General features: G+C 36.7%; 1 protein-coding gene across 3 annotated transcripts in view; it reads right to left on the minus strand.

The window, feature by feature from the left end:
* LOC140165147 (protein CASP-like) overlaps nucleotides 1–23,527 on the minus strand; it is an 85,696-nt gene that overhangs the window by 47,088 nt on the left and 15,081 nt on the right. For all 3 annotated transcript variants that reach the window (XM_072188587.1, XM_072188586.1, XM_072188588.1), the window contains exons 2-3: nucleotides 2,756–2,866; nucleotides 48–174 (exon numbers count right to left, since the gene is read on the minus strand). In XM_072188587.1, coding sequence (XP_072044688.1) covers nucleotides 48–174; nucleotides 2,756–2,866 — 238 coding nt within the window. The remainder of the gene's footprint in view (nucleotides 1–47; nucleotides 175–2,755; nucleotides 2,867–23,527) is intronic.

The following is a 23,527-nucleotide window of genomic DNA, read 5'->3' on the forward strand; positions in this document are numbered from 1 at the left end:
GAGGATAACCTTACTTCTTGATATAATCAATATTCTTCTTATCTTACCTGGTAGATCAATCAACTTCTTATAGATGGATAAAAACGCCGCCTCGGCTGCCTTGCTTCGCTTCGACAACGTATCGACCTCGCTCTGAAAGCTCTTGATAACGGGGGCCACTACTTTACGTACATCCTGAAATTGAATCATGTTATCAACAGGGGAGAGCCATTAACAACATTATTGATCAAATCGACCAAAAGGGCAATTTCCTCAATTTAACATGGAGTGACCTGAGGTGAATTTTATGAAGATCTCTGTCTTGGCTATGTTTAGATGCTTTGAGCATTGCTGTACTAATTTGCTGGCTTTATTGCCTAAAGCGTAGGTGATACCATTTTTTATTAATTGCACATAATGTAGACAACTGCACAACATTCAGGACATTGTTTTGCTTTATTCATAACTTTCACCTAAAATTTGACCAAAAGTTAAATTCAAGAAGGTTGTAAACCTCATGCATGCAAGCATCGAAGTATTCTTAAGCTCTAGTCAGACGGTCAATCTTTGCCAACATACTTCCATATAGGGAATGGCAATGGTGAATTGCCTGCACCTGGTTCATAGCAGTTTGAAGACAAATTTGACCGTGTGACTGTCACTGTTTGGTCAATCTTTACACAATTTGGGGTTACAGGAATGTCAAAATAGTTTGCAAGAAAATACAACATGTTCTATTTTTCCTTCAAATTTTACAATACCTAGGGAATCATGAGCCAATTATAGAACAAGAATGTGGGTAGATTGAGGATTTTCACAGAAAATTTTGACATAGTCAATATAATATCAGTATCACTGTATCAGTATCTATAGAAAGAGTACAGAATTTTGTTTTGATGTTGCTCGATGTTTGTACATAGAACTAGTATCATCATGTCTAGAGGTAAAAAACATTAAACTCTACCAGTCCTGTAACCTACTTGAGAGGAGGAGGTTCTTTGGAACATCAAAGATAAAGATACTTTAATATAGCCAAGAAATACTTCTGGAAGGTTCTTAATCATTTATAGAGGGGGCTTGCCTACCAGAAAAATAAAATATAAGGCCTGCTCCTTAATCTCAGGCTATATGTCTGTATGTTCAATTCATAGGCCTATATCACCTATATCTATAGGTATTTACACTTATCGTTTGATAAAAAATAAAAAGATCCTCCTCAGGATCCATTTTTTTATTTTTACATGTTTAATGGGTAGGCCTACTTTAATGGTATGGTATAGCATTATGCTAAGGGCTATGCGTAAACAACTAAACATGTATGAAAAACAATGTAAAGCCTAATACTAATACATTGTATAAGCCCCTCTACTTTTAATAGTTAGATTTTTAACAGAAAGGAAACTGTATCTATATAATAATACGCATCGTCTGTCTATCTGTCTGTCTGTCTATCTGTCCGCCTATTTTCTCGGAGACTAAGGGTCGCACGTTCCTCAAACTTGGTGGGTGGGTGCAGCTTGACCCCACACAGAACAAGTTTGTATTGGTTAGTGGGTCAAGGTCACCCGAGGTCATCCAGGGGTCAAATTAGTAAAAACTGTTTTTCTCAGAGACTGGGGGGTCGCACGTTCCTCAAACTTGACAGGTGGGTGCGTCTTGACCCGGGACAGAACAAGTTTGTATTGGTTAGTGGGTCAAGGTCACCAGAGGTCATCTAGGGGTCAAATTAGTCAAACTGTCATATGGGCATGCAACTTGGTGGGTAGGTGCATCTTGACCTAAGACGGAACAAATTCGTATTGGTTAGTGGGTCAAGGTCACCCAGGGGTCATCTGAGGTCAAATGAGTAAAAACTGTTTTCCGCCTATTTTCTCGGAGACTAGGGGTCGCACGTTCCTCAAACTTGGTGGGTGGGTGCATCTGGATCTCAGACAGAACAAGTTTGCTTTAGTTAGTGGGCCAAGATCACCCGAGGTCATCCAGGGGTCATCTGAGGTCAAATTAGTAAAAACTGTCGTATGGGCATGAAACTTGGTGGGTACAGTCAACTTTTAGAGTCAAATTGTTGGACGGTCATTTTGGGGTCATCCGAGGTCACCCAGGGGTCATCTGAGGTCAAAATAGTAAAAAACGTCGTATGGCCATGAATCTTGGTGGGTACAGTCAACTTTTAGAGTCAACTTTTTGACTGTAATTTTGGGGTCATCAAGGTCAAATTACTAAAACTGTCGTATGGGCATGAACGTGGTGGGTACAGTCACCATCAGCCAGGTAATCGCGACAGCCGAGAACCGCCAAATACGGGTAACCGCCTAGTACTATTTTAATAGCATACAGTTTCGAAGCTTGTTAAAATGTTTTATTTTAACATGTTTATTGTTTAATCTAGTAATAGGCCTATAATATTAATTAAATTTTACAGAACAAGACATACAATGTAAAGGCAAAATCAACAGTATGAGTATATTAAGATATAATACAACATGTGGACTATTAAGATTGTCCCTTTCTCTTAATACAGTGGCCCTGCTAATACCACAATAGTTCAAAAACATTTGATAGTGTGACTGGGTTTAGATAGGATCATCAAATATCTGTCAAAACGAAATTTGAAGCCAAGTTTGATGTAAAGATTGACCGTGTGACGAGAGCTTTAAGATCCTTCAGTATTCTAACTTTCTAATGATCATCTAATTTGCAGAACTTATTAACATTTGAGCAAAAGATGCACCTTATTCAAGATCAGTGAAAATATCGAATTTTCCTATACACTTACATCTGGTGTGTTTTTCTTGAAGTCCCTGCTCATTTCCACCAATTTCTTCCTGGATGATTCCGCCTCATCTTGACGGTTGGCTAACTCTGTGGCTGTAGTGTCTAGCTCCCTCTGTTGACAAAAACAAAAGAATAAAGAAACAAACAATGTATTAAAAGCATTATCATCATTAATATCAAATAAAATTCCCGGTATAAGTGATCAGCATTCTAAAAACCATGTTCACTTATTTCTCATTCCATCTGCACTTTGGCTTCTAAAACGAACAGTGTTTCAACAAAACACAGCAGGCATTAAACACAGCGATAACATCAGTAACAACACACTTGCTTTGAATTACACCATTAGGCTATTCCAGTTGAAAACCATACACCCCCTATGGAAAACCAGACCTTAATCTTCCACACAGGGAGTGTGAAATTCAAATGGGGGTTACCCGAATGGGCGACTCCATTTAAAAATACATTCTTAAGTGGGAGATTAAGATCATGTCTTCTTATAGGGGGTGTGTGGATTACAACTGGAATAGCCCATTTTATAGCAGACGACACTGAATGGATGACTCCATATGAAATTCACACTCCCTGTGTGGAAGATTAAGGTCATGTCTACCACAGGGGGTGTATGGATTTCAAGTGGAATAGCCCATTTTATAGCAGACGGCACTGAATGGACGACTCCATTTGAAATTCACACTCCCTGTGTGGAAGAGGTCAATGTCTATCACAGGGGGTGTATGGATTTCAAGTGGAATAGCCCATTTTATAGCAGACAACACTGAATGGACGACTCCATTTGAAATTCACACTCCCTCTGTGGAAGATTAAGGTCATGTCTACCACAGGGGGTGTATGGATTTCAAGTGGAATAGCCCATTTCTGTGTCCCACACTGCCACCTCTAATTACATGTAACTGTAACAATCATAGAAAGCTAGACAGGTTTTGTATTCATTTAAACAGTTCAACATTACAAGGTTGGGTTGCTTTTCAGCCATTTTCTTTAAAAGGTCAATGAAATATTGATACTATTGCATATAATTACAAGAAGGAGATCTATGCATTTGATCTAACATAGTTCGTTTTATTCATGAAAACCCAGGTATTATTACAATAAAATTGCTGAGATCATAATGACAATATACCATTGGCTTAAGCATGGAAGTACTATCCATGCACTAAGCAATATTACACTGCGATCAATTACACTGTGATCAATTTCACCATCAGATGTGACCTTTCATATATCACCTAATCAAAAAGTTTGATTGATATACTGGTACTACCAAGCCATTGATTGATCATCACAACCAATTTGATTGACCTTATAATTTGTATATAATATTCAGCAGGATCACTAACATTCTCATCTATCTCGACAAAGTTCTTTAATAAACAAATTTTTAATGCGTTGGCACAAAAATTCTTACCCAAATCCCGAGGTCAAATTTTGTGCAATGATTATTTTTATGAAAATTATTGAACTCCACCATCAGGTTTGAGACCATAAATGGTTAAAAACTGAATCGATACATTGGAAGCTGGAACAAAAGTGTAGCCTATTAAAATTTATGTGCTTTGCCCAGGTGCACGATGTATCAGTGCTGGAGTTTGAACCCAAAGCCTTGTGAGTTCAAGCCCACGTTCTTGGTATTCAAAGAGCAATTCTTGAAAGTTCTTGGTTTTCTCCTTTCATACAATGGTTTCAACACCTAACTGCTAGTCAACTGCCAGCACCCCGAGTCCTGGCAAAACCAACAATTGGGTCCGATTTCTATTGTTCGGAATGATGAAATAATCATTGGATGTTCTCACAAATGATCTATAATGTAGACTTTCGCAATCAATCGATATCTACCTGATTTGCGCAAATTTTATTTTGCAAATGACAAAATTTTATTTTGATAAATTAACACCAGAATTCTTACACTCAAAGGGCAGCCAATCAATTTGATAAGGACAGCTTGGCAATAAAATGTTTTTAAATGGCTTGGGGAAAATCAGGGCACTTCAAGAACATTACCATTTGTGTACAGCTTCTTGAAGGGTTCCATTATTTTGCAGGCTTTTGCAGTCCTTCAGTTCATCATTTGAATTGAACAAATAATGTGCAAAAAATCTAAAAAATCCATATATGTTTCAGCTTCCAGAATTCACCGATTATCAATATTATTGATGGCAATGTTGGAAAGTAAATTGTACTATGTTGCCAGTGCCCACTCCTTTATAATTACTGGAAGCATCTTATGCATTCTGTCAGATTCAAAGAAATTGATCTGCAACAAAAAATTTCACCAGTGGATTTATCTTTTCATAGGTAGAAGCTATAACCGACATGCACAGCACAATCACAGTATGATCAATCACACTAATCAATGAGCCAAATCAATTCAAAAATCTAATTGATTATCCCAAGAAGCATCTGATACATTCCCCTCAGACACACAACAGATGATGGATGTACATTCTCAAATCCATTGATATCAATTAGGCCTTAGTCATGTCTTGTTAATCAATAACATGGATGTGAAAGATTTTCAAACTCAAAGCCATGGAATTGGGAATGAGAACAAAGCACAATACCAGGTCAGGTCAGCCTGCCTGGTCATGAATTCCAATTGGTCCTAATCTATTCACTGTAGAGCAGTATGCAGATGGGCAGATCCAGAATTGGGAAAAACATTATCATACCAGAAGGCTGGAAATATGCCAATTTTGCATGATTTTTGCAGAGTTAGGGGGAGGAGAACACCCCCTCACCCTGGATCCACTCCTGGGAAAGGCCACCTATTTAGTATTCTCACTTCAGTTGCATAAGTTTCTTATCTTTTTCCCCCCAACTTCTAGAAATTTACACCGGCCAGTCAAAATGGACCAAAGTGACACAGACCATTGGTAAATTTCCTCATGCTCCCTGTCGCCAGACCAAAAATGTAGACGTGCCACTACCTGGTGCAGTCTCATTATTATTTTTTTGGCCAAATCTTAATCCTATTCACATTTTCAAAAAGACATAAAATTGGCAAAAAAGAGTCAACTGTCTCAGCTATAACTGAATGAAGAGCCCATTCATGAATCATTGGGTTATATCTTATTGTATAACACTTCGATTTCCCAACTGCACATGGTTTTATTAATTTATTGAATTATTTACTTTATGCCAAGTAACATCATTTAGATACAATAATGGGAAAATGTTTCATTTCATTCCGGCAATTATTGTCAAAACAAATCAATTGTCATTTGAAAAAAACACTTTAATAACATGCAGCCTTGAACGGTAATTTGTATAAACAATGTTTACACTTTCTCCACATTAAATGTTGCCACATAATATGATACTATGGGACATTATTTTATCCTGATCAAATTTACAGAATGCTGAATTTTGCAAATATGGATGACGATTAATGCTCTGCATGCTGGCTATACGCTTCAACATAAAAAGTCCTAAGTTTTGATATATTTTCTCAAAATATCATGAACTATCTAAGAACCACTGAACCAATACTAGGCTTGTTTGTACTTATTTTAATACATTTTTCATTCCGATTCCAAATATGGTCATGAAAATTTACAACTTTGACATTTTTTAATCTAAAAAAAATGAAACTTGTCGTCTGCAGAATGACACCTGCGTGGAGAGTTAAATATCATTGATGAACTTGTTTGTAATCGCTACATGAAGGATCTCATGAACCATGCTCATCTGTCAGTACACAGTTCTTAACCCCAATAGACTCCTATACACATAGAATGACCTTTGAATGTGGCGAGTACAAAAACTCATACTCCATAATTTGAGGTCAACTTTTGAGCTATCCTTGTTGGATGGAGTTGATTAAACTTTGCCATTGTGGATGAGCTCATTTTGGATGTGCTTGTCATATTGATGAATTAGAAATTGCATTTGGTAATAAAGTGAACGACTCGCTGTTGGAATGAAAACGCAATGAAATCATCATTGATTTAATCACAATATTTGTGACAAGATTGAACGTAAACGACATATTATTATATTTTGTGAAGTTCGTTAATTAATGTCAGTTTTAATAAATAATACTGTTTCAACAATATTAGAATTATTTGTTCTTCAATTTCAAGCTTGTCTTCACCATGTTCATCAAAAATATAAACGCTACAATTTTTCTCAATTGATTGAAGTTAAAAATGAAAGATAATGTAATGTTTTATGTTGGGGTAAGTGTGCAAAATATCCTGCTCACTACACTCGCATTTAATTACATATATATCTAGACGGTGACTATTTAAGGTTTGCAAATAGGGTCAGTCCATGTCGAAACAGATTGAGTGTACACCCACCCTCTTGGATTTTGCTCTCCTTTGGCTCAGGGGTACCTTTTATGGATCCCTAGGTGAGGTCACAAGAAAAAATTCAAATTCCATTTCGTTTGCGAATGGCGGGCAATCAAAGTTTGGCGACCTCGACCAAAATTGTGAATTTAAGGGTCCAAATGACAAAGTGCTCTCTTTGAGGGCACTTTCTTCGTAATTGAATCAGTTGTGATCCTCTTTTTGAATGTGGTCACTCACTGGCTGTGTCTGAAATACCTAATGCCAAAAAGATAGATTTGAATTTCGTTGGGATTTCAGAGGGGTCAAAATCAGCACCGTGCACTGTTCAATCAAATTATCTTGATTTTGAAGGACCCATGATAATGTCACAGTGCACTTATAGGTCCTAATTATGTTCAGAATGGATTAACCATATGCCAATGTCTATGAGCAATTTAAAAAAGAGAAATTTCTAGACCCCTACAGAATTTTAGGCCACCCCTAAAGTGGTTCAGCCACAAATGGCACTTAAAGTCGGCAAATTTTGACCCCTAATAACTTTAGGTGTACACCAGATATGAATTTCTAGTCTTTTGCATCTGAAAGAATGTAGTTTAATGTTACTAGGAACATAAGATTTGTTTTGTATTTTTTGTGTTTTAGTATTAAGTTGACGCTTTCAAAAATAGTCATTTTTGCCTAACATACCATGCATACAGGATACGGTACAAAATGCCAATTTTAGTATGATATTTTTTTATATTTTTGATCACTTTATAGCCATTTGTATTATTTATCCTGATATTTCAAGTTGCTCTTGAGTCAAGTAATAAGAAAAAAATACTTTCTAATCCTCTGTATGGATTTTTAAGGGGGTCAAAAATGCACTTCCTGGCAACGATGCACATGCAAAGTACAGGTTATGGGGGTCAAATTTTCAGAATGCTCCCAATTATGTCAAGTAATATATCAAATTACTCGTATGGTCATGAGGATTCCAAAATGTATAGTTTGTTATGTGTCAGACCTTTCAGGAGGGCGCTATGACGAAAAAAATGTTCATAGGTCAATGACCTTTTGAAAGTTTCAAAACACAAAAATACAAAACAAATCTTATGTTCCTAGTAACATTAGACTACATTCTTTCAGATGCAAAAGACTAGAAATTCATATCTGGTGTACACCTAAAGTTATTAGGTGTCAAAATTTGCCGATTTTAAGCGCCATTTGTGGCTGAACCACTTTAGGGGGGCCTAAAATTCTGTAGGGGGTCTAGAAATGTCTCTTTTTTGAATTGCTCATAGACATTGGCACATGGTTAATCCATTCTGAACATAATTAGGACCTATAAGTGCACTGTGGCATTATCATGGGTCCTTCAAAATCAAAGATAATTTGATTGAACAGTATGAAGTGCTGATTTTGACCCCTCTGAAATCCCAACTAAATTCCGAAATCAATCTTTTTTTGGCATTAGGCATTTCAGACACAGCCAGTGAGTGACCACATTCAAAAAGAGGGTCACAACTGATTTAATTAAGAAGAAAATGCCTCTCAAAGAGAGCGCTTTGTCATTTGGACACCTTAAATTCCCAATTTTGGTCAAGGTCGCCAAACTTAGATGGCCCGCCATTCGAAACTAAATTGAGTTTGAATTTTTTCTTGTGACCTCACCTAGGGGTCCATGAAAGGTACCCCTGAGCCAAAGGAGAGCATAATCCAAGAGGGTGGGTGTACACTCAGTCTGTTTTGACATGGACTGACCCAATAGGGTTTCCCAAAATTTCGCGATCTGCCTCCCCCAGGCTCATAATTATGATACTGCACACCTTCTAATTTGTAATTTCAAGTAAAAGAAAGTTTTAACAAGATTTGAAATATTTCTACCAAACAGTGCAAGATGCATTTAGTATATTTAACTCGTTCATGGATTTTAACTTGATTTTAGTTGTATCTAAGACAGACATTTCCTGCTGAGAGTGTCTACATCTGAGATGCTGCTCACTCCTAAACAACATTTCACAGGATTTATCAAATTTCCCACCAATATACCTCACGCTATAAAAATATAGCTATTTTGCTTGTCAATAGGCCTCCCAGCCTGGACAAAATATGGAATCCAGAAAGCGCATTCCCAGGAATTTTTTTGGATTTGGACTTGAAGCAAAATTTAGAGATTTGGAATGAAATGAAATCTTGTTTCCTCAATTTAAGAAATATGTGGGAAATTTGCTATCTTGGATGAAATTTGGCTTATCTTCCTAATAAATACCCCCCTCTTTTTTCCCCTCCAATGTAGATGAATAGCGTGAAAAGAATGAATGAGTACCATCACAGATATTGGAACACAGGGGGACATGCATGCAATTTTGATGAATTTGGTTGACTGACATATTGATTGACCTATTGATTGATAGATTTATTGGATGGAAGTTAATTGAAAACAAAATTGATTGATTAACTGACAGTTGATTGAAGATTGAATGCCATTTGCTATTTTTGGTTTGATGAAGATGAAAACCACCAAGGTGGTTATTGACCGAAATATTGTGGGAAATGAAAAAATAATATTGACTGCTTGATTGATTGGTTAACTGATGGATGGATTTAATAATATCCTTCTAAGAATAAGTTTGAAATAGCATGTATTTATTTTCCAGGCAAGAAAATGAATCCTCATGACAAAAACCTTTGAAGCAGCTCTGCCTTTGAAGTATGTGAAATTGGAATAAAGAGACAAAAAATGGGCTGAAATTAAAATAAAGTGCAAACGTTTTGGACACAAATGATAAGGTTGAAACCAGAACATTCTCATGCCTAATTTTCCCACCATATGTGCGATTTAAAAAAGTACAATGAAATTGCTATATTACGTAAATAAATGTATGCTCAATCTCTGCATCACCTATTCACCTTTATCATGAACAGTAACATAATATTATGATATTATTTGTTTATTAGATTCATACAATAATGTAACACGTCCAGTAGAGCTTCAGGAAAAAGGCTGGACCTCAAGCATTGTCCAAAATGGGTAACAAAATAATATTACCGTGTATCGGGTACATATAATATTAATCTCTTAACTGTGCAAACAATTAACATACTATACAGCATATTGTTTTTACTGAGCCCCTGAATTGATAAAGCAAGTTATAAAATCACAGGTTACCATGTACTCCAAATGTGGAATTCACAGAAACCCATCCAATATTAATGCCCAGTTTTCTTGCAAGTTCTCCAATTCGGATTAGGTCATGCATAGCCTCATTCAAGTTGACAGTTTTCATAAAGACGCTACAGTGCGCTGTCACATTGTATAAGTTACGCGACTAACTGACACATTCTTAATATGAGAGGATGTGTTCTTTATAATAATTGCATAAACGGTCTAATGCGTACCGTATCTAGTACAGACCCATACCCTAGATGTAACAGTATGTGCCTAGTACACTTTTAAATTTCACGAAATATGGATCCTTCACCAAAATAATACCATTTTGTAACATTTGTAAAAAGCATTGTTCTGTAAAAGTGAAAATATTTGCACATGAAATTTTTTCAACCATTGCTAAATTTTTTTGAACCGTTCACTTGTTTTTAAATGCATGATTCTAAGCTTCTATACATTGAATTATATGGTAGGAATATATTTACACATTGTTATTTTTGTAGTAGCTGCTTGAAATGTGAAAAGCGTGAAAATAAACTACTGCAAAAATATCCACTTTAACAATATTTATTATTTACATCTTTCTTTACATTTTAAAACTTTAACATTATGTTCAAACAGGATAGCTCTGCAGTTACATTCAAGAAAATCTAAATTATATCCTCACTCTACTGCGCTATGTCCATTATTCCAAGACCCCCCCACTTGAATCCCACAAAAATGGACACAATTGTGAAAATATTGATTTTTAATTTACATTAAACTTAAATGACTAGTTTAGGTAGGTTTTGTTGTGTAATTGTTTTTCTCCCTCCCCTTCAACAAAAAATCTTTTCCAATGGGGAAAACTTATTCCCCCCTTTGGGGATAAATATTGGAAGAGTCAGTAGACCCCCCCCCCCCACACACACACACACACACTACATTCATGCATTGTACTTGTCTACTCCTAGCACTTGTAATATAATTCCACGTTACAGAGTATCCTTGCATGGCATTAAGTTGCAGTCCATGAGGCTGGCCAAGTGGCCATACCAGTTCAATAACATTGACATTGATCTCAATTAATTTATATCATGGAACTTCCATGCACACTCAAAGTAGAATCAGATGAAATTTTCTTCCTCAGCTATTTCTGAAACAATCATGAAATAATTTCCATCCTTTTCCTGTTCATGACTTCTAAAACCAAGTTTGAATGCAATGAAAATTGGAATTCACACAGAGGATACAAAGAAGCCATAACCTTCACCTTACCTAAGGTCAATATATCAGTTAAAGTTTAAAGTGGAAATTTTTGAGGGATTAAATTTCTGTGGTTCGCTTAAATCTTTCAATGATGTGTTTCATGTTTTAAATTCACCATTTCAAACACCTTTATACATAGAGCTAAGCATCTTTACATTGACCGAAATGCAACACAAATATGTCTATACTCGCATTGTTATTTTCGCTATGGATTCTCGGAGCACAAAGTCTCAAAATAAAAGAATTGCGAACTTTTCCACTTTATTATTGCCTGTGCTAGCAGTCAACTGGCAAACCAATTGATTGATAGATAGATTGATAGATGAGATATTACTCAGTCTAAAAATATTCATAAATTGGCTGTTTGTGAAACTCTAGTTTCATGATATTAATGACCAAGGCTGTCAGGCTAGCTGCATTAATGACAAAGTTATTTTGGTTTTATATTCCCCAATTATTTTATTCACAATGTAGAGATCCTTCTTGGCCATCAAAGGAAATGTCTGAATTTGGCTGTACTAGTTTCAGTCTTGTGTCTCAGTGTTTTTACAGGATTGCCAGTCTCTTTTTTGGTGATCAATTATTTAGGGCCTATACATCTATAATGTCATCAGTCGCATAGCCAGAACCAGTGGCGTAGCGACGGTAGCGTGGGTCATCACATTGGGGGGGGGGGGACACCGACCATGATTGGGGGCACCAGGTCTGATTGGGGGCACAAGCCGTTTTTCAGATCGATTTGGGGGGCACATGCCCTTGTGCCCCTATGACGCTACGCCACTGGCCAGAACCTTTTCAGAGGGAGGGAGACAAAAGGGGGAAAGGCAACTTTTAAAGGAGCACAATTTTAAAAATGCAATTATGGCATAAAAATCTTAAATATCAGAGCAGTCAGCATCCCACAGGGGGTAAAGGGGTTTGGGATGACTTCTTACTGGGGAAGGGGGTAAAGGGTGGGAGAGGACTTCTTACCATGCTTACAGGGGGGAAAAGTAAACAGCAAAAACATTTTCACTCTCTCAAGCTCCATGGAATAGTGATATTTTTGTCCACCTTGATAGAGCCATACAAAATGAACTTTACATAAAGTTTCCATTCCACCATCCCCAGTTTGCCAGCTCCTCAGAATCAGGTGAACTCAAATAGTGAAAAAAATCTTAAGACATGCTTCTAATTTTATATACTGGTAATAAATCAATACCAGAATGTGAAAATCTTGGTTAGGGTGCTAAGAAATAGGTCTTAGGGGACAGAAAATGCTGCATATTTTACCACCCTATCAATTTGAATTGAGGATTATTCAAGAGTGTGAGCAATCTTTCCATTCCTACATCAACAAATCACCATTTATCACTGTTCCAAGATCACTGATCTAGGTTGATCTCTAGTCTGTTACCATCACAACCCTCCAATTATACTTCGCTAATTGACCACATGACTCCCTTAATGGCATGACATCATGTGTCACTATCAATGATACAAACTCGTTTATTTCCAATGCTGACCTGAATTCCATCATAAACATGATAAACTGGGGAGAAAGCTGCACTTGGTTCAATGGTGTTGTGGTGAATGTATTATTACAATAATTATTCTATATAGATGTGTTCTGCACACTTGCATACTGGTTTTCTTTCAAGAAAGTGACTACTTTTAATACAAGGATGAAAATAAGTGGGAGACGGGAGTCGTTTAGCCCCCAGAAACCCTGAAATGGCCCCTGGTCCCATCTAAATTTAAGCTGACCAGGGGACACTTTTCTTCAGAAAATGGCCCCTGGTCACTACACCCAAAAATTCAATTCCATAGCCATTAATGCATGGTGCACTTATTCAGAACAAATATTGGCCCCTTGTTGATTAGAAGTGGCCCCTGGTTCCATGTTGAATGAAGTGAACCAGGGGCCATTTTGTGTATTAAAAAAGGAGCCCCTGGTTCATCATTTATTTTCACCCTTGCAAGTATGAGCAGAGGTATTAGCCAGGGAGTGGTGGTACATGTAGGGAAAGGGGAAGGGGAAGGGGATGGGGAGCCTGGGATGGGGAGGGGAGGGGAGGGCAGAGCTGAACAAATATTATCAGGCAAAATATGGATGAGATTAAAGATGGACACACATGATTCAGTAATACCATCTTTTTATTTGTTTTGTGAGCCTTCTTCAATCTTCATCAGCATAGCACATCATTTTACTGCTATTGCCAACTTAGCAATAGTCATATTTTCCAATAAAACACTGTGTTTTTACCAACCATGAACATACAATAGCCACAAATAACTCAAACTTCACACTTTGTCCAAAGAACTTCTATCCATAATTCAATAACCAGAGCTTCATCCCAGCTCTATAGAATTAAAAGAAAAACGTTCTGGCAACCCTGGCAGCAGGCTGACAGGCCTGGGTAATTGATACGGGCCGAGAGAATGAAGGGAAGTGTGCGTGCATTGACAAATGGACATGCTTGCCTGAACACATCCTGAACTACAATCCATCAATAATATTCAATTCGATTGAACCCTTGGCTGCCTGGACTCGCTGGTCCCCAACTGGCTGGCTGGCTGGATTGTGTGTGCAGCATGATCATCATCACTCTTTTAGTAGATTAGATAGATGCACGGTTTAAATTTCTGTGAGCGATTTATTTTCGTAAATTGACTAGACGGTGTATCGGTCACAATGTCTATCTTTGGTATATAGCCTGCATTGTGATACTAAAACACACCATCATCATGATCATCGAAAAAGACATTCTCCGTTGTCAATCTCTGTAACTTTTATGTGAAAATAAAGCCGAATGAAGTATAAGATTAAATGAGTGTTGACATTCTGAATCCATTCTGTTATTAATTAATTTGGTTGTGCTGGAGGCACTGTGTTCAATACTACAATACAAATGTTTGTTCAGTGCTTTCAATTTAAAGCGACTATTGATGATCACAAAAATAGTTGCCTAAAAGATAATACTAGTTTAGTCAATATGTCACAGAGGTTTTAAAGGTCCATTCAGCATGTCCAGTGATATACCTCAAGTTCCTTCAACATCATAAATTCATCCCAATTCAGATTTTAGCATAATTATTTTTGAACAGCATATCTGCTGACAAACCTTCCAAATGGGACATGCAATTTGTTAACAATTTTAAGTTTGGTTTAAAAGCAATTGATACTCCACTCATGAATGCCATTAACTTTTTATGCATGACTTTTGGAGCTTGATGCTACTGCGATTTGCCAATGGCCAGTGACGGCACCAGGATTTTTTTTGGGGGGGGCATGGGGAGGCATGGGGTGAAGTAAATGGGTGCAAAATTGCCGAGAAAAATATTTGGGGGAAATGCCCCCTCTTGCGCCACCAATGGCATGAGGACCAATATTGGAATGTACCATACTGACTCAAGTATAATCCCATCACACTTTTGGTGAACATTTTTCAAAATTGGGGGGGGGGGGAAGGTGGGCCTATATACTTGAATTTCACAGAACCATTTCCAGTATTTATAAGCATCAAAGCACTTGATTTCCAACTCGCCTTTTTCCACCTGGAGTGTAAAAGCTGTAACTTTTAAAATATGCATGGGACATGGACTATACAAATGGCCACAAAGGAAAAGGAAGAGCAAAACAATAGAAGACGTTTAAAGTGTTTCCTGGGAAATATCAATTTGGGGCAGGAACTTTATTATATTTTTACTGATATTTTATATTGTGAGTTTCCTACAATTAAAAACTTATTACAGAACAATAAAGGTTTGGGTAGTGTGTGTGTAAGACCAGGGTGTAAGAGCTAGTAAAGCATTATCGGACTTGATAAATTTAGAAAAATGTGCTTTTTTTTGGTCAAAATAAAGATGTTGTTGCAACGTTGATGTATTTCATCTAAAATTATGACTGTACCACAGACAGTAATAAAGTCAAAATAAAGTTAAATTTCTAAAATGAAATCACAGACCTGTGTGAATGTGCCTTTAAAATGGAAATTTATTAACAAGAGAACAACAATGTCAATTCCAAATATTTGTTTTATTCTGTACTTATAGTATTTTATACTTTTACAAGCACCATTCCACACAAAAATGTCCATTTTAATGCAAATTTTAAGTAACCTGCTATAGGTTCAATACGTGCTATCAATTTATACGACGTGCCTTTTTACCCAATTAAACATGAGCCATGATATATATTAGTAGTCCATGCTGATTCACAGCATAGCCCAAACAATCCCTCTCTTGTGAAAATATTTTCACAGTGCACTCACCAGTGCTCACATTTACTACTATGTATTTGGATGGAATCGGATTATGACACACTACATCTGATCCAGGGTTGCATGTATGGTTTAACAACTACTAATCTAACTGGCAACACCCCCACATCCAGTCTACCTGTGAGTGATCTCAGCTTAACGGAGCCATACACAACACATGGAACCGACCATGCAATGTACATGGGGCATTTGTCATATTGATTACGCTCACGCCATCGCATCAATTACTGTTCGTTGAAAACCTTTCAATATTTCCCCCACCAAGCCTCATCTGCCGCCTTCTCTTGATAAATAGTCAAAATTGGAAATCTTTGAACTTGACGTTGCCGGAAAACTAATGCATTACCATCAGGTAACTCGATAGAAAGATATTATGGATCGTGTTAAATTATATTGTCCCTGCACAATGACTGGGAGTTATTTAATGGACTTATTTAATGGAATGAAATTCTATTTTGCAAAATGTCTTTTTTCGTCAATCCTTATCAATAATTACAAAACTATACCATCTGTGGGGCTTTGATCAATAAATAGGCAGTATATTGACTATTGATTTTGATCAATATTACTCTACTTGATCAATAAATAGACCTAGTATTGATTGCAATCAATATATTTCAGTTGACACTGATCAATATCTATATCTAGTATTGATTATAGTCAATATATTTTTGTTGATATCGATCAATATCTCTGATCAAAACATGTCTGTGGTTCAATATTTTACGCATGTATTCTCATTTCATTTATGAGTGAACTAAATATCTAAAATTTTAATATTACATCCACAATTCCACATTGTTTCAACTGAAGCAGGTTTTATAAATACTGTGTTTACACAAAATAAATAAAACTGCTGTTGTGGACCTGTTTAGTCATCAATTTTTTTGAAAATTTGATTCTTTTTTTCAAGTTCAAAGGTTACTTGGCAATCATTGAATGGCTATGATCAAAGCAGCGATCAAAGTATAACACTATGGACCACAAGAGCCTCATCCCACATGGCATAGTCCAATAACCTCAATTACATAATCATAGTGCAAAATTTGACCTCAAGTTGCAGAGTATGAGTTTTTGTACCCAAATTGTCAAACGTCATTCAATGAATGTACAAATGTATTGGGGTTTAAGAACTTCCCCTGATAGATGAGCATGTTGTGGATCATAGTTTAAGTACCTCTAGAGTTAGAAATATATTTTATGTAAAATACAACTGGTGCAGAACTTTTGAATGGTCCAACTTTTTCAGTGGTGTAGTGTCATAGGCGCACAGGGGCATGTGCCCCCCCCCCCCCCATCGATCTGAAATTTAAAAAAATCCCATAGGAAAATTGCCGAAAAACAGCTTGTGCCCCCTCAATCAGACCCGGTGCCCCCCCAATCATGGTCGGCCCCCCCCCATGTGATGACCCACGCTACGCCACTGACTTTTTTCTGAAGCAAGCTGGTCTGTGGTGTTATTACTTGTAATTGATTGGAAATGTCCAAAATTGCACAATTTAAGGAGCTGAATAAAAACAATTTAAGAAGAACATTATAAACTTTTTTCCCCAAACTGCAATGAATTCTGACTTCAGCTATCAACATGCATTTGATCAAGAATTTTTTAAAACATAAAAAATTGATAAATTACATGGAATATAAAAACCAAGCTTTACTTCATCTTAAAGTTCAATGAATTCCAACTTGAGCTATCAATTGCCTGTCTACGCAAAGCCCAGTGTATTGATTTGCAGCTGCATTCAGCAATTTATTGACCAAATACGGAACTGGGAAACTTGGCAGTGTTGCCTGCAGGCTTATGGAGCCGATCTCAATCATCAATACTGCTTTAGTTTTAACCCCTCTCCCCATATGCATGGGATGGAGAGTGAAAGAATGATAGACAAAACATTTCTTTTTCTTTTATAAATAGTATACATTGTCGTAATATAATATCTAAGCAAAATTGATCTTAAAATAATGTAGTAATAGTGAGCTTTCATGCATATTAGTAGTTGTTCAGCAGTTTTTATTCCACCAGTATTGATGAAATATGACATTTTTTCTGGACACATGAAAAATGGTTAAATCTTTCTTTCGTAGATTGTGCAGTAGTGAGCAAAAAAAAAGAAAATGCTTGGACCAGTATACTTAGCTTGAACAATGCTTAAAGTCACACTCTGGGGGGACCAGTGCTACATTTGTATCTCTTGATTAAGCTTTTTAGCGGCTGTTGGCAAGTCAAAATTACTTTTTCTCCTTCGTGTACGCCTCCTTTTTAAGCGAAGTCGTATGATGGATACGAATAGGGTACGACTTTGGGACTTGGGAACTGTGTTGTGATCTTGGTCAACATCATCGTTGAATTGACATGTGTTTAAATACATTGATACCCAACTAAATAAATAATATCTTAGAGGTTTGTAGAATAGGCATAGCAAGGCTTGGGCAAAAGTTGCTACACAACATATAATAAAGAGTTTCATAGCATTTTGATTTATTCATCTATTTTGTCAATTTTCAATGCATTTTCATGCGCAAGTATTTACAATGTTTTCACAAATATTCCATGCCGTCAGAATTTTTAACCTTGAAATATCGCAGAGAATGACTGTTATATATTTGCAGTGATTTGAACGATAGGGATCAATAAATTGAATTGCAAGCGCAGTGTGCAATTTGTATATACCATTTGAAGCATTAATTAAAACTTGTTTTTCTTGGCAAGCGATCAATACATTAACATTTAATAAAGCACATGAAATGACACAACACGACATCAAAATCCTGACAACTTGCTGCCGGATTTGATCATTAAATTGATTACAGATCTAATTTTAAAATACTGCAATATTTTTAACTTACGTTATACATGCCAATTTACAATGTTTGGTTGGCAAGGCAGTTCAAGTAAAAAAAAGAAAAAAAAAGAGTAAACGATAATAATGTGTGTAAACTTGAAAATATTCATTTGAAGGTTTTAGATCTAAACAATATTTTGCATCTATATGGCATATGTAAAATTTGCTTAAAATAAATGTATCATTTAATATGTATCATATTTTAAAATTACTGATTCTTAATTTCTATTAAAAAAAATAGACCCAGAAACAACTTTAGTTAGAACATTGCAGAAAGTTAAACAACTTCATGATCAAAAATTTTAACAACACCAGCAACAACTGACCAACAGGGTCCTGGAATTATGTGTAAGGTGTATGTTTCGGAGGGGGAGGGGGAAGGGTAGTGAGAACTTAAATCCTTAGTTGGTGAAATATTACCCAAAATATATTTCAACAATTGTCGGTCAGACAAGATTTTTAAAAGCAGATTAAAAGTTAATTTCTCAAGGTCCTCTGAAGTTAAAAAAATATTTAATTGGTCATAATTTTTCAATAAAATATTAATTTCATTACTTCCCTTTACTTTGTGTCACAGATATCTTACAGTATGTACTTCTAATAAAAACACAAAAATATAAAATATATGAAGACAAGCAGCAGTAAAAGGTAATAAAACAATGTCAACACTTATTTTCCATAATATAGATTTTATAATTCATTTGGACATGGAAGAGTGGTGCACTCTGTTTAATTTAACAGATTGTGTTTTTCTATTCCTTTTGCAAACATCAAAAGGCATTTGATGTGGAAAAACAAATATTGCCTATTGATTTTGCTTAGTGACTCAGCCTGGCAGCTATAGCTATCAATACAAAATAAATTGAAATTTTTTTTTCATATCAAGGCAAAATTTGATGACCGACTCAATGAAACCAAGACTTAGCCTCGCTATAAAGCACCGACACCCAGCGCTTAATTCCACTGGCATAATAGACTTATAATCAACGCCGACAAAAAATGGTCAACTTGTTCTCAAAAATTTGGGTTTCATATCCTAGAGGGGTTTTTACAGTCAGGACAAGACCGAATGCCGATTCTTTTTGATAAGGCTATGAGAAATCAATACTTCATCAGATATGATAGAATATAGATCTATGGATTGTTAGACTTGACTCAAGACTTCATCTGTGCAGCGCCAGAGTTGTCTCACTACAAACTGGTAAAAGTTTGGAAATTTGATGTCGATTTCTTTTCAAAGTTTGGTGTTGGCCTTATTGCCTTATTTCACAATTTTATTTCTAATTTCAAGCTATTTTTTTTAAACTTAGTTTCCCATATCAAATATAATTTCCCAAATGAGTAATTACAAATACAAAATCTTATAATTTAATGCTGCAAAGTAAATTATAGAACTATCAGTATTAATGCTTACAAAGTACATACAAATTCAATTCATGGGCATTTTCCTCATTCAATTCAATTGTAATATTCTGCTATCCAATTTCAACCAACATTTAAAAGCAAATTGACAAACAATACTTCAGTACAACTGAAATCTGGATTTCTTCCTACAAAGGTCTAACTATATATACACACAAACGAACTCTTGACCTCACTGACAGACACCGAGACTGAGTCAGTGCTGGCTAGGCATGATTGAAGACTAAAATTTGAACCCTGCAGGTGCATTAACCATGCCCAAGTCTGTAATGTTATCGTGCCAGGACCTTGCAATAAAAGTAAAATGGCAGGAGTAAGGGGAAAATATCACACAAATTGCAGGCAGGTGCACTTAAACTGATCATGTTTGGGAATAGAAAGCCATCGACTTCCTTTCCAAACCAGCTCTGCTTATTTATTGAATCTATTGATCGGCAAAATCAATGGGCGATGGTAGCAGGCGGTAGGGGACATTTTACTCTTGCCTTGCTAGGGTATTGATTAAATCTAGGCCTCCTAAATTTGGTGCATCAATATATTCCCTGACTGAAGGAAATCAATGTGGTGGTGCTGCATGTCGTCGACTTCGGGCCCAATTGGGCGATGAGTCAACCAATGACCGCTCATGTTCCTGGTTTATTATGCTTGTCGAAATTAATCAAGGCACCGTAACTCGAGCTGCGAATGGGCTCTTTTATCTGGACGTCATCGGTAATTTCATCCAGTGTGGCAACACTGAATTGATTGGTACTAGATTCATCCATCTACAGTGCTGTACTAAATGTTATATAGAAGAGGCCCTGTTCAGTGTATGCTGTCAAATCCTTTTTTTATTTCTCTAATATTTTCAAGTAAAACAAAAAATATAGATAACACAATACACGTATCACACAAGCTTAGATTTTATATAATACTGAATTAATGACTCAGGTTATGGACTTCGTAATAAATCAAGTGCAGCTCCTAATTATGTATTATCAAAATGCATCGCCGAGGGAATTGCTCAGAAATGGGCAATTTAATTTCCTGTCTCTCCTCAGTCCTCTGTACAGCTAAATGAGTAAGCCAATTGATGATTGGCTATACAATATTGACAATTGAAAATTAATCAATTGGGTTCACATTAAAAATGCAGATTTTGGATTCCTATAATTATTTATTGACATGAATTAAATACGGCAGTAATCTGCTGTTTGCATGTGGTGCCAGCAAATTTTTTTAATAAGATTTTTTTGTTTTCAAAAATTGAGTAGTTTTGAAACATATGTTACATTATTGTGATTTCTATAACACTACTGCTAGTATTCGACCTAATTAGCTCCCGGGCACCTAAGTCAATTTATTTGGTGTTCAAGGGGGGGGGGGGCACTAATATTAATATTATTATGAAATGAAAATTTCAAATGGGAATTTACCATGCATTTAAAGTAAACATTCAAAATACAGTCGTCCAAAGTCAAAATCATTATATAATCCTAAACTGGTTGACATTTATTCAAACATTTAATAGAATTGCGCTTTACTTGTGGATTGAAAAGGGTGTCCTTAAGGCGGGTCAGATGAGAAATAATCCTGTGGTGTTTGCACTAAAATATGCAAGGCTGACACACAATAAGAATGGTATGGATTCTATAAAGGAGATTCCAAGGCATTTCTGCCCCATGTGCAATGATTTTCTCAGGAGAGGGCAAACATCCAAAGCTTTCATTTTGATAAATTATTGGCTATATAAACTCGTTAACCGGCAGAATAGAAATATAAATGTGATTATTTTCCATAAGATCAATGTATTAACTATTAAGAAGTGCACTGTAGTATGTCTCCTTAAGGCAGTTATCACATGACCTGGACAATGTATTGTACTTGTAGTGGGCACTTGTTAGGGGAGAGGCTTTACTTAGGTTGAATACTGTATACTGTATTAGTGCTCCATCCATAATAAGTGCCCTATGCACCTGTTTCAGTGCCTCTTTTCTGTGTACTTTTAATTTTAAAGTGCCACATGAACAGATTGGAACAAAAATTAAAAGGACTGTGGCTATGCCTTCTTGTTAAGGTGGCCCCCTGACATAAAGGTTTTAAAGACCAGTTTGGTGATAGCTTCTCCTTCTCATTATACAGTCCTTGACAGATTGGCCTGTACATGACCTTTACTGTTGGTTTGGATGATGCCTGTGCAACATGGGCCCATAGTGACAAAATGTACATCAATGAACCAGGGAAGTGCCACTGAATGAATACAGGCCGGTAATAGAGCACATCCAGAATTATTTCCTTACTAACGACCCATGTTTAGCCAGTCTATTCTCAAATGAAAACAACTTAGGGAACCTGTACAAAGTAACAGGGGTGTCATTTGATGAAATAAAGTGATATATCTACTTCAGAGTGCTGAAAGATGTTGTTGTACATGGCTCTTGAAGGGCTGAGCACCATCATCACTGATTACTCCAACTACATTGTCTGGGAGTCTATTCCAGATGTGAACTGCAGTTGGATTAAACAGGTCCCCCACTCCAGGAACAGGCCATGAGTGCAAGCCCTTTTGTTAAAACATCATATCAGACTTATCGATGCTCAGGCATGATATCATGCCTGTTTCTTCCACCCGCAGTCTCCATCTGGAATGGACTCCTAGACAACATTGTTGGAGACTTGAGTGATCCTAGATAATGTATAGTCTATATACCCCTAGTCAGCGGCACTAGCTTTGAAGCTCAGTGTGTGCTGCGTTGGCTTAGCATGGTTTGTTGCATGTACATATACACCATGTTGATCGTGCATGTAAAAGTATGTACACACACCAAGTAGGGGTGTGATTTTCGGGTTATTTTGTGCCCGGGTACCCGGCACATTTTTCGGACGGGTAACGGTACTAACCGGATACCCGAAATTGAAAAAAAAAATCGCTTTTGTAGTGTTCCAGGACCTAGACCTAAATGCTAGGAACATTCATGGTTGACCTAAAAATTTTGGGCACCCGGGCAGGTAATCTTGGGTGGGTACCCGCGAGCCCGCCTGAAAATCCCTGGTTAACACCAAGTAACGCTACGCTAACACAGAACATGCTGAACTTCAAAGCTAGTGCCGCTGACTGGAGGTAGACTAGACTACCCCGTAGTCCACTTACCCATTGTGCATACTCTGGATATTGTATTTAAGCTTAAAACTCTGATTTAATTAATGTGTGCACAATTGATAGATTTTCACATCTGATCTTTTCAGTCACCCTACTCCCTCTGTTTGTTAGCTTCCCAAGTGGACTACTGACATTGGATTGCGGTTTACATGCTTAACACGGCTGTCTATGAGCTTCTATGGATGAGATTGTCGGAAATCTGGCCTACTAAAATTGGCGATGATGTAATGCATCTTTAAATGGACCTGGCTTGTGATTGGTCGCCCAGATCTCGTTATGGTTTAAATCCTCCGGGTACCTGTCATTACCATTAATAACTACATGGTACACAAGTATGTGGCCTACGCCGCCTTTGTGTTGTGTAATAGTCCCAAACAAAAATGTTTGGTAGA

Source organism: Amphiura filiformis, chromosome 11 (genome assembly GCF_039555335.1).
Source record: "Amphiura filiformis chromosome 11, Afil_fr2py, whole genome shotgun sequence".
Classification (NCBI taxonomy): Eukaryota; Metazoa; Echinodermata; class Ophiuroidea; order Amphilepidida; family Amphiuridae; genus Amphiura; species Amphiura filiformis.